This window comes from Thrips palmi, unplaced genomic scaffold (assembly GCF_012932325.1).
Source record: "Thrips palmi isolate BJ-2018 unplaced genomic scaffold, TpBJ-2018v1 HiC_scaffold_10, whole genome shotgun sequence".
Taxonomy (NCBI): domain Eukaryota; kingdom Metazoa; phylum Arthropoda; class Insecta; order Thysanoptera; family Thripidae; genus Thrips; species Thrips palmi.
This window is the reverse complement of record NW_023144621.1, coordinates 17,964,883-17,977,466: the sequence shown is the minus strand read 5'-3', so window position 1 is coordinate 17,977,466 and position 12,584 is coordinate 17,964,883. Positions and strand designations below refer to the sequence as shown.

Sequence of the window (12,584 nt, the reverse complement as noted above, 5' to 3'; positions counted from 1 at the left end):
TCAAACCAGTAATTTTCTTGTTTTTTCTTTCAATTTTGAAGGTGGCTGCCTATTGGTGCATCCAGAATCATCTATTCCAGAATCCTCAACTCAACCCTAATCAAATATAAGGGTAGAGGAACACACTCTTAAGTAAAGAAAATGTTCTTTATTCACTTGCATTCGTGTGACACCATTCATCTGCTTGCACCTTTCAGATACACAACAACTGCACCCACACGCAATAAGCAAGTTATTGTAAAGCATAATACTGAAGAGAATCGGGACCAATTTGCTCTTTCTCACAAAGATAGATGAAATAATTACAAATCTATATCAATACACACAACTGATAAGGTGGGTCCATTCACAATTTTAATCACAAAGTTTATTTACATTATAAATATATCCGAAACTCTACAATGCGGACCACTTAATTGTTGGAACAAAAACTTATGGAAATGCACGGGTTTGAAGAAGTCTCTCTTACCATTTACATGGTATTGTGAGTCCATGTCATGAACACCAATATGGTGCAAACATTAAGAGATGATGTCAAACATGATCAATATGACATCAATAAAAGATTAAATCTTGCACATGACTTCTTGTTCTGAATTTTAGTCAGCAATTATGAAACAGAAAAATGTGAAGAGAGAAGAGGAACATTAAAGAATTCTTTCTCACTCACTGGAATCACATAAAACTGTCAGTCTGTCGTAAAGGTACTTCGTTGGGACTAAATAATAAGAGATCTTCACAATTCATCATGATCTTGATCTTCATCTTCCTGCTTGTCATCCTCTTTGTTTGTTGAGTCCTCTTCAACTTCTTCCTCTTCTTCAACCTGTTCGTCTGCTGGTATACCTAAGGTTTGCCTCATCATTTGTTCTACACTGGCTGCAAATTCAGCTGTATCCTTAAGCATGTATCCTGAACGCAGGGTTGCTACAAAAGAAGAATATTCAGTTAAGCTCAACCATAGCACAGAATAGCCTAGAGACAGCAAAACAAGACATACCTGTCCTGAACATCATAACAGCCATTTCTTTGGCAACAGGATCTTGAGCGTTGACCTCTACCCTCTGCAGAAGGCTTTTGATCAATGGGTGACGGGGGTTGATTTCTAGAGTTTTCCGTTGGTTAAGATGATAAGCTCGGTTGGGATCATCAGCCTTTTGGTGAGCATTACTCACTGCCAAGCGCTCCATGTTGCCAGTCCAACCGAACATGCTGGCAACCAGCGCACATGGTGAATCAGAAAGGCGTTCTGACACAGCAGCCTTTGCAATCTGTGTAGTGGAATGAAGAACCGCGATTCAGCTAAAATCATCTTTCAGATAATGGATTGGATTAAGAAGCAAACCAAAACAATACCTGATCTTTCAAGGCTTCTTCAGAAAGCCACTTTGTGAGGGGCTCAAATGCTTTGATAGCAGCCTCATGGCGGTCCTTGTCAGCCTCAGAGAGAGAAAATCCTTCCTTAGCAACGTTTTGGAATTTCTTTCCTTCAAACTCTGGCAGAGCTGTGATACAGTACTCATCAACTGCCTCCACCAAGTACAGGACTTCATACCCCTTCTTGCGAAGCCTTTCCACAAATGGTGACTGCTCAACCTGAAATTAATTTAAAAAAAAAACAAAACAAAACAGACATTAACAAAATTGATTAGAAATAAAAGGAGGGTAGATTGAATTGGCTGTATCAGTTACCCACCTCCTCACGATTAGCACCAGCCAGATAGTATATATGAGTTTGCTTGGGTTTCATGCGGCTAACATACTGCTCTAAAGATGTCATCTCTGGTTGGTTGGATGAATGGAACATCAGCAGCTTAGCCAAACGTGAACGGTTAGCGGCATCTTCAACCACACCAAGTTTAATATTAGTGGAATATTCCTTCCAGAATTTCTTGTATGAGGTCTTGTCCATTTTCTTCATCATGTCCAGAGCTTTTCTAACTAATTTCTTCTTGATCACTTTCAAAAGCTTGTGCTGCTGTAAGGTTTCACGAGACACATTCAAAGGTAGATCATCTGAGTCAATAACTCCCTGAATAAAACTAAGGTAGTTTGGAAGCATTTCTGCAAATTCATCTGTGATGAAGACTCGACGAACATATAATTTAATGTGGTCACTCTTTGTTCCATAACGATTGAAAGACTCGCTTGGTAGAACTGACGGAACAAACAGCAGAGATTTAAATGTTACTTCTCCCTCGGCAACAAAATGAACCTTCCCAAGAGGCTTAGTAGCATCCTTGGTGAGGGCCTTGTAGAATTCAATATATTCTTCTTCAGTGATATCAGCTGGTTTTCTAGTCCAGATGGGTTTGCTGTCATTCAGAAGTTCCCAGTCCCACACAGTCTTCTCGACAGTCTTAGTCTTTGATTCCTCATTCTTGTCTTCTTCAACCTAAACAATATTCAAATTAGAAAATTGCATCACCCACTAGCCTACAAGAACAGAAAACATTACCACTCACCTGCGCTTCATCCTCATCTTCTGGAGTTTTCTTGGGCTCATCTGCCTCCTCGATAGGTTCCTCTACTTTGACAGTTTTACTGGCCCACAGGTGAATAGGGAAGTTAATGAACTGAGAATACCTCTTTACAAGGTTGCGGATAGTATCTTGCTCAAGATAATCACCAGCCTCTTCTTTCATGATAAGGGTGATTTGAGTACCGCGTTTCAGAGTGTTACCTCTGGGGTCTTTTGTAATGGAGAAACTGGATGCATCAGATTCCCAGATGTACTGGTCATCATCGTTGTGTTTTGTGGTAACTATGACCCTATCAGCCACTAAGAATGAGGAGTAGAAGCCAACTCCAAACTGCCCAATCATGTCGTTCATATCTTGTTTCTCAGCTGACTCTTGCATTTTGCTCAGGAATTCAGCAGTACCTGACTTTGCAATGGTTCCAAGATTGTTCACTAAATCTTTCTTTGTCATTCCAATACCAGTATCAGTGATATGAAGAGCTCTATTTTCCTTATCAGCCTTTATCTTTATAGAAAGTTCGCCTGTAGATTCCAAGACAGAGGAATCTGTCAGGGATAGCAGACGGATTTTATCGAGGGCATCCGAAGCATTGGAGATCAACTCTCTCAGGTATATCTGAAAAGCAAGACGACAGTTCATTACAAATCTCAACTCAACTAGCTAAGAGCAACATTACGTCAATTTCTTAATTACCTCTTTGTTCCTGTACAGAGAGTTAATAATCAATTTCATCATACGGTTCACTTCAGCCTGGAATGTAAACTTCTCTGCATTTTCTCGCAGCTCCTTAACTTGGGCAGCATTTAGTCCATCTAGTTTAATAGCTTCACCTTCGCGCTGAACAACCTCAGCATCTGTGAACAACAGGTTCGTAAGATACAAAAAATACAATTTGCCTTAAGATTGATAACATGAAGAAGATTGGTAATTTAGACTCACCTGTCCTGGATCCTTCACGGCTGACACCAAGATCAACATCAAGATTCACTGAATCTGAGACTACGTCATCAGCCAGAGAGAGATCGGTAGCAAATCCTGTACACAGAGAAGGTTGTTACGACCAACATACAGAAAACACAGAAGCAGTCGAAAGAACGAATGTGGAACAAAGCGGTCTGAGAAGAAAGAAGCTCCTATTGCAATGATAGCATAAATAATGGTGGAGCTGGGTTAACAATGACGGACGAAAGGGAGGGCCGGAGCCGCCGGTTTCGAAGTGTCCTGAACACCACGAACCAGAGCAAGACCAGGACCGAGGGAAATCGATATCAACGGAATCACAAGAATTTGTTTTGAATGGACCAAAACACCTAAAACTAAACCGACTGACAGGGCAATAAGTAACGCTTCAAAAGCCACTGCTAACCTTCCAAAAATCGTCTGCTTTCCGAAATAAATTATTAGGAAACAGTCGGAGGACTTACCAACTAACAGGGTGATTCCCAGTACATAAACTAGAAGGGGAGGCCTCATCTTGAACCGCAACTCGGGTACTTCAGCCCCGACAGGCGACAAAACGGGTACTACGCGACGTCGCGCTACTCCTGGCTCCTGCCGTCAAGCACTTGTAAATCTGACTGCTTCTGGAAAGATTTGCAACAACCAATCAGCCTTCACCACGCGAGAGATGCTGTTTTGTTCCTTATTTGTCGAAATGTGATTGGTCCACAGCAATCCACTCCCACTTGAGAGCTACCAACTTAATCGAAAATGAAAATGTGTCACTGTCGTTTGATCCCGACGTACATACAGCGAAAACTCAGTGGAACAAAAATGTTGCTAAGAGTCTCTGTCCAGCCAAGGTCCTACTTATCTTGAAATAAGTGTTTTGAGATATGTGTGGCAGCATTGTTTCCGTGTGTTGGTCACTTTGGTCAGTTGCTCGAAAAAGTGGGTGTCGACTGGAACGCCCCTGTTCCCCTGTTCTTCTGTCAACCCCTGTCAAATCGCAACACGATCTGATTTTGCCCCAGAATTCTTTATCGAAGACATAAAATGCCGTGAATCAACTTTGGTTGGAATCAGTGCCATAGATTAGTGGTCCGTTCAGCCATTGGCTGCCGTTGGCACGTTCAGTTACTATGTTTACTAATGAAGTGTGGGAACGGGTGTCTTGGGCTGGGTATCAAAACCCTTGTTAAATCCCCACATTAACCTGATATGACCGATATCAGGCCGTAATTTCAAAGAACTTTCTTTTCTTCGTCTTCAATTAGCAATCATACCATAGCCTATTAGACATCAAATTGTGAAGATGTGCCTGCTAACCAGCGCCATTGTTGGAGCTCTTGAGGAGCTTGAGGATTCAAGCGTCGTCTGCTATCAGTCAACTTTTCCAACTTACTGCCCATCAATCCCATCAACTCAGACGGGATAGTCGTTCTTGTTTTGGAGTACAATTGCGAGAAATGTCACCTTCTCGCAATTGAGCATATCAAGAAGGTACTGTTAATGTCTAAGTCTAATGTATAACCCTTTCCTCTTTAACCATAAATGTTGGAACCAACTCGTCTCTTTCTAAGTTTCTAAATTTAAGCGACTGCTTTACGAGTCTCGTTTAGTTCTGTATCTTATCGTAGTTTATTGGTTTCTGTTTGGTGCAGGGAACTCATGGTTGGAAATGTCAAATGACGAAGATACGCCCATTTCCATTTTGGAGCTTTGGCGCCTAAAGGTAGGCAACCCATTCATCAGCTGTGTTTTGCGGGCGTGGGCGTCATGAACTTGGAAGCGTGCGCCCCCCACCCCCGATTTTATGGTCTTAGTCTATGTCTCTCTGTTCTACTTTTTTCTGCCGTGATATCAAGATAAACACTTTGCAAGTTACTTTGAATTAATGAACTATAGTTTATCTGCTCAATTGCGTTTTATGGGTAGAATATAAAGGCAGAGGTTACACATTGAACTTCATACATAGTACCCTCAGCAACCCTTATTAAATAACCCTTATTTTATATTTATTTTATTCTATTCTCTCTGCAGTTCAACATGTCTCTTCTTGGAGAATGCCGTGATATCAACGGATTAGCTGTCAAGCATGGCCTTATGTACATGGCTGGCCCTGGGGAATGCCACCAGTGTGTGTGTGAGAGTGGCGTGCCAAAGAATTGCCAAGATGTTATGTGCCATCAACCTCAGGCAAGTGCAGTTTGCAGTTACAGCTTATTCTCAGAAGAAAAGAGATTAAATGCTCATTTCACCATATTCTTTCAGAACTGCTCAACATTCAGAAAGGGGGCACGTTGCTGTGATTTTGTTTGCCTTGATGATCTCTCATCAGGAAAAACTGATGTTGTTAGCTTGGAAGGTGACTTTGGGCTCCGTCTTATAGCTTCAGTCATCACAGCAATCCTGTCTTTTTCTCTTCTTTTCTTCCTTATACATCGTCTAAGGCAAAGAAAGATACGTTGTAAGTTAAACCTTATGATTTTTGAGGTCTGCTTTTAGTTTGTCAGAGATGTTAATTATGCAATTGATACAATCATACAATTGGTCAATTGCAGCTGGACGTCAAAATAGACAGATGAATGAAGATGAGCGGAGCTTGGGAAGTATTGGGTACATAACGGGCTCTTTGGGCTACCTTCCTGGAGCCATGGAGCGTTACGAAGAACCTGCAGCTCACTTTCCTCACTACCCTTTGTGGAAACCTCCTGGAAATTACTTTCCTCGAGGGGAGGCGCCACCTCCATATGAGGAAGCAGTAGCTGCTACTCGTGCAGAAGCATTGGCAGTTGCTATGGCAAGTGGAAATCTGCATTCAGCCCATCCAAACTACAGGTTTGTAGTTGTTTTGCTTCTTGCCAAGTGGCAGTAAATTTTGTATAATGTCAATTTCTCACATATTTCATTGATTATCATTCGACATCTGCTCATTATTGTTTATCTCCCCATTATTGCACACTTCCAACCAATTCTGTTTCAGCCGAGATGCTCTGATGGGTGTCAGTGCTTGTAATTACAACACATATTCTGCTGGTAATTTGCTGAGTGGCACTGCTCATCGAACAATCCCTATCAATCTTGCAACAAGTGCCAGTTTCACTTTGCAACCTGATCGCTAGTAAGATTTTTCCACCTTGCTGACTTGAAGGAAATTGTCCTCTAGCAGCATTAATTATATCTTTAACCCCTATTCTCTTTGCAGTGATGACAACCCGGCCGCTGGAGGGGCTTCTTGTGTATCTGTTTCTGCAGGTACAGTGCAGGTCACAGCAACTGTCACTGGGCCACAGATCCCAAGACCGGATTTGCTTCACTCTGACATTGCTCTTATAAGACAAGGAGATCCTTCTTCCCGGTCCAGTACCCTCAGACGTAGTGACATGACAACACGAGCTGAAATTAGTCACAGGCCAGACCAAAATCTAAGAGCTGATGTAGGACGTAATCATCGTCCTGAAGCATTCCAATGGTCAGACGCTCCTCACAGACCTGATGCTGGCCATCGGTCTGATGGAGTTCATTGCCCAGATTCAGCTCATTGCTCTAATTCTAGTCATCGAACGGATGCTGGACATCGATCTGATAATAACCATCGTCTAGAAACTGGGCTTCAATTAGAAACCGTCCATGGCATGGATGGTATCCCACGAACAGAACTGAACCAGTACTCAGATTCTCACCGAAATGATGTGAACCACCGACCTGATATGCCTCACAGGAAAGAAACTCCGCACCACCTGGATCCTAGTCATAGTCACATTCAAGTGGACATCAATGATCGTTCAAGCCATAGACCTGATAATCATCACCGTCATGATTTTTCACATCGAGATGTGGGTCATAGAGACATGTGGCGGCAAGATGCAAATGACTCAGTGAATTTCCGAGGGGATGAAAGAAGACTCCCATCCATACCCCTTCCTGAGAATTCACACTCTCTACCTCCTCACCACTCGCACAGCATACATCATCAAGTTCACAATGTTGGACAGACTCTTCACCAAACTGCAACAATCCATACCCATTCATATGGAAGGCAACTTCAGACAACAACTGTGGGCCATATGGAGATACCTGCTCCAATCCCAGGCCCAGATTTGGATCCAAAGGATAGGAAGGCTGGGTCCTCCAAAATGGTCATCCCACAGTTAGCTAATGTTCCCAAATCTGGAACAGGCGTGTACGAAGACTCTTTTCATACAGCTGTTATAGATAGCTCTCATCTTCACACTGCAACTTTGCGACGAGGGAAGCACCACAGTACAGCAGGAAACGGGATGGTCACCTTGAGGTAATTTTGAAAAACCGTTTGTTTGTCTTTGTCCTTTTAGTAGTTATGAACACTTTTTAATTCTGGTTAAAATTTCTGTCTGGTTCTTGATATGTCATAGAAGGAACCCAGTACCTGTGGCCACCCCCACACTAAAAATGGTACCATCTCAGCCAATGCTGAGTGACTCTACCTGTGTAGCTTCAAGTGGCATGCCTGGCCCAACGTCCTCGTCATCGGCCATTAGCATTCCTCCTCCAACCATACCATCCATGGAAGCTCAGAGTAACATGGCTTGCGTGAGCGCCCCTTCAACTGCGTCTGTGATGGCAGCCATTGTAGCGGCCTCACCCCCGAGGTGCACTTGCCCCAAAGCATCAAGCCCTAGATGCACTTGCCCAGGAAGCTGCCATAGTAGCATTATGAGCCTAGCTGTGAATGAGGCCTCCTTGCCCCAGAACAGCAATGTTTCCCTCGCCCAGGCTGGTCTCGATGACAATGATGATTATCGCAGTGAATGTGAGAATTGTAAGAGCACTCACAGCTCCAACTATTATTTGGATGCAGAGGAACCAGAGCCTGAAATAACGATGACATTGCATCGTAAACCTGCGGATACTAGTGAAGAGAATGGGAATGCCTATTATCGCACAAGCCTCACTTTGCCCACTCGACACAGGTAAGAAATCGACAAATTTCTCCCTACAAAAATGATCTTTTTCAAGAAAAATTGCTTCTTAAAGTATTTTTTCTTGAAACAAAACTGAAGATTTGGTTTGACAAAAATTGTTTTATTTTAGGGTGATTCCTCTCCATGGTAGCGGAGCAAGAGACAACTGGTTTAGCAGTATGCCAGAATCATCGTCTGATGATGAATCAGATGAATGATAGGTACCACATTTCCTTTTTTATTTCTTGAAACACAATCACTCTTACGTTGAAAAAAAATCTTCATTCACTTCTCTGTATTTTTTATAGGTGCAGCAAAAACTCGTGTATTGGAACCATGGCCTCAGAATCAAGATATTTCAGTATTTCAGCCACCAAAGTTTAACTAACTATGCAAGCAAAGTATTATTTTTTTGTGATTACCTTACAAGTATTGCCTTTTTTTTTGTTTTATAGTTTTATATATTATTTTTTACTTTTTAATGTCACATTCCACAGGCTCTGTTTTGCTCTTTTCCTTTTATACTCATGCTGGTAATGAGTTTCATTTTATTCATTTGATGTTTGGTTTGTTTGTTGTTTCTTTGGGTTGTGACCATTCATGCTCATCATAAATAAATCAAAATATGTCACTTCTTGAACCGTTAAGTTATGACCTTAACTTGTGTGATTAAAACTGTGTCTTCTTTATGTTTAGCTCAATTTGACCTGGACTTACAATGTTTAAAAATTTATTGTAATATTTAAAACTTCATTTATGCTTGGTTTCACCATGATTTAGGAACTGGACTCATTATTTAAGTTTCTGTACTACTTTCGGGAGGTAAATTACTATTGATTTAGTATTATGCTCACTGACAACTCATATAGAATCAATCTCACTCCATAAAAAAATAACTGGCCAACTGAAACTGTTCAGTCTCCATCCATGCACCTCATAAACATTTAAGATTTACTTAAGCTGAGTGTTGTCAAATTGTAGCTAGGATATTAGTGACAGATGAAACAGTTCAAATGATGGGGAGATAGTTGGAGAAGTAGCCAAAACAAGTTGAACCTGGAATCTCGTCAGTACAATTTATGGAAAGAAGTCTGTAAGTTGAAGCCTAAAGATTGTATATGTAATGAGTGGACTAATTAATGAAAGGATTTCTTCTTTAGCTGATATTGTAAATATTGAAACATTTTCCTTGCCACTACCTAACCTGTGATACAAATGTAATGCTTTGAATGAGTTGCTATTTATTTGTAATTCTGCAACCAAATTGCTCATTTTATTATGCTTGAACCTGAAAGTTATTGTAGTTCTGGAATACAAAGAAAAGACTACTTTGTAAAACCTAATGTTACCTAAACTGTTTGTTTGTTTTGTTTCTTTTAATTTTAAAATACTCTTATCCAATTGTCAGCTTTTCAACAATATGCCATTTTTTTAAAACTTCTTTGATTTATATTGTGTTTTTATGATTGTGCTAGATGTATTTTCGCTCATCTGCATTGATTTAAAATGCCTATAATTATGGTACTACTACTATTTTAACAAAACAAAGCCTCTCTGAACTAGCAAGTTAATGTGATTCTGAATTATATTATGTGTCAATTGACATGCTAACATGTAGGGTTAACATTTAGTCTGTGTACTCAGATACTACCTTGTGATTAATGTAAACCCATACATTCCTATCCATTAACAGGTGTAGATAAATTGTTCTACCTAATGTCTGTGTGTTTTTTTCCTGAAAGATTTCATGTGTACAGTCCAAATGTCTTCAGTGTGATTTCTCATATTGAATACCTTGTAATTTGGTTAGCATGTCTATTTACACATGCAGTGATAGTCCCATATTATCTTACTGAGACTGTAAGTTAAGTTGATGTCGAAACGAAATGTGCCAAAGAATATGGTTGTCCATTAAATTCATCATGATGACATAGTTATAGGAGAAATAATGACAAGACATGTAAGGGCGAAACATCTGGACTTATTTCAAATTTTTACTGTTGATGGATTGTTTGTGTAATCTGAAGAAAAAATTGATGTGTTCATTATTTAATGAGAGTTGTAAGGTCTAGTAAGGCCTGAGTCTCTAATTTGTATAAAGTTGATCTAATCTGTTTGCTTGTGGAGAGTACCAAACACAACATACTTTGTTTGCTATGGGAAGGAACCCTTAGGGTATGTGCTGCTATTTTAATTGACAAAATGACACTCTTTTCATTGAGTTTAGTGTGTTTTCAAATCTTCATTGTTAGAATTTTCGTTTTTCATCTAGGAAAAAATATGAAAGACCAATAAATGGCTTCAGAGAGAATAGAAATCTATGTCATTCTATTTTCTTGCCATGCAACTATGTAAAACAGAGGATTTGCTTTATGATATGATTCTGCTTAATTGCCAGTCTGCTATGACAGGGACCAGTCCTGAACAACTTTTGCCTTCAACAGTTTTCAGGAATCAGCTTGGCTGCCAAGGATGAACATAACACCTGCAGTCTACAATATACATAGATTTGGCGCCTTTCCTAGAATCAATGGCACATAAAGATTACAAGGAAGTACAAGTGTCTTCTCCTCTGGAATTTTCTTGAAGTCAGTTTCTATTTACAACTCCTAAATTGTCTTTATTCTAATTAGTCTGCTCTTTGTCAAACAGGCATTTATTCAAACATTAATCAAAGATGAGTGTTGTTGAAAACAACTAAATTTGTAAGCACTATCTTAGCATATCTCACACCTTCTTTTTAGATCCGTTCAGGTATGTTGGTCTGATAATATGTATCAGACTGAGCCCCATTCCTCTGTGGAACATATTACTATTCTCAGTGTATTTCTTAATAATTAAGAATTATGTGTATAAATATGACAGCAATATGTATGTCTATAGCTGGTACAATGACTTACTCTTGCATTCTGTTTATATTATTCTTATGTTCTGTTTTTAATTCTCTGTGATATTGGTTTGGATTGAATAGAAATTCATACTGAGTGGATGTCTAAATACTTTGAAATGCGACCTCAGATGTGACATTTGCTAAATAATTTTCAGTATATTTTGTTTGCTGTGCAAAGTTTTAAATCCAAAGGAATGTTAATTGATTTTAAATGGCTGTGACACTAATTGTGGAGGTCTACTTCCCATTTTTCTTGCCCATTCTGATCCACATCTGAAGCTCCTTAGTTTTGATGTGGGCTTTCTGTCTCTTTTTTTTTTTTTTGTTAACAGATAATTTTACTGTTGATGAGAGCACTTTCTCTACAGGCCGAAATCGACCAAACTAATTTAATTAGGCAGTGTTATTTTCCTTAAATTATAACATCAGAAGCAGACTATTGTTTTCTGGATTGGACAAATGAAAATGCCAAGGAGATTCCATATGAGGGTAGCAATGTCACATCATATCAGTTAAGAGGGAGATGAGGAATCCCTTTGTTCCGTTTGAAATCTAATATAGCTATGTTATTAGATTCCTTGTGCAGCTTTCCTTTTTTTGTTGGGACAGCAATGAATGTGATCCTACTTAAGAGGGAAGGAAGGACCATTTCTAAGCCTGTGGGGTCCTGCTCCTCTACTGTCAAAGCTTTTATATTGGCTTGGTATTCAAACCCAGCCACATTACTTGCTCATGCTTGTCCTGTTTTCAATGTAAATAGATGCACTTCAAAGCAATCTTTCAACACATATATTACCAAAGATAAATGTACTAATATAATTTGTGTGTGTTCATGTTTGATGAAGTATGTGAAGAAGTGAGAATTATGTTTAATTCATTCATACCAAAAATACATGCTGAGTTTGGTGGAAACAGATGGAAAATTAGTATGTGCTAATCTTTTTTTTTTTCTGTATCAATAAAAAGACTTGTTAAGACATGCGTCTCTCTCTACTCACCTTGCTCTACTCTTTAATTTACCCATGCTCTGCCTACGATTAGAAAAAAATTATCAAAGTGGAAAAGAGCAGAGCTCGGAAAATGAGTTCCACTCTCTAAAATGTTGGAAAAAAAAAATACGACTTGAAACTGGAAATGCAACACACGGTGGGGGGAAAGGCGGCGCCAGTTTCAAACGCCCCTCGCCTCGGTCCGAGAGCACAAGACGCGCCCCGCCGCCCAGCGGGCTTTATGGCGCTACTGGTGATTGGCTGGGCACTGCCACTACATGAGGCATGGGGCAGACTTGTTTCACCAGCCCATTGCATAGAATGCGGAAAACGCGAA

The 12,584-nt window shown here is 40.0% G+C and overlaps 2 protein-coding genes across 3 annotated transcripts; one reads left to right on the top strand and one right to left on the bottom strand.

Annotated features, from left to right (window-relative positions):
- Nucleotides 1-329: 329 nt before the first annotated feature.
- LOC117649915 (endoplasmin) lies at nucleotides 330-3,956 on the bottom strand. The gene is made up of 8 exons (XM_034393102.1): nucleotides 3,908-3,956; nucleotides 3,423-3,518; nucleotides 3,177-3,337; nucleotides 2,466-3,098; nucleotides 1,697-2,395; nucleotides 1,357-1,596; nucleotides 1,001-1,271; nucleotides 330-927 (listed from the first exon to the last, which is right to left on the bottom strand). The coding sequence occupies exons 1-8, from the start codon at nucleotides 3,954-3,956 to the stop codon at nucleotides 737-739; spliced, it is 2,340 nt and encodes a 779-aa protein (XP_034248993.1). The 3' UTR covers nucleotides 330-736.
- A 417-nt stretch (nucleotides 3,957-4,373) lies between these two features.
- On the top strand, nucleotides 4,374-12,241 carry LOC117649891. Of its 2 annotated transcripts, XM_034393077.1 has the most exons (10): nucleotides 4,374-4,925; nucleotides 5,087-5,157; nucleotides 5,466-5,621; nucleotides 5,697-5,892; nucleotides 5,987-6,263; nucleotides 6,409-6,546; nucleotides 6,631-7,719; nucleotides 7,820-8,377; nucleotides 8,499-8,589; nucleotides 8,677-12,241. In XM_034393077.1, the coding sequence occupies exons 2-9, from the start codon at nucleotides 5,104-5,106 to the stop codon at nucleotides 8,584-8,586; spliced, it is 2,556 nt and encodes an 851-aa protein (XP_034248968.1). In that variant the 5' UTR covers nucleotides 4,374-4,925; nucleotides 5,087-5,103; the 3' UTR covers nucleotides 8,587-8,589; nucleotides 8,677-12,241. The 2 variants fall into 2 exon arrangements, with proteins under 2 accessions (XP_034248968.1, XP_034248975.1); XM_034393084.1 differs by lacking the exons at nucleotides 4,374-4,925; nucleotides 5,087-5,157 and adding an exon at nucleotides 5,251-5,375.
- Nucleotides 12,242-12,584: the final 343 nt, after the last annotated feature.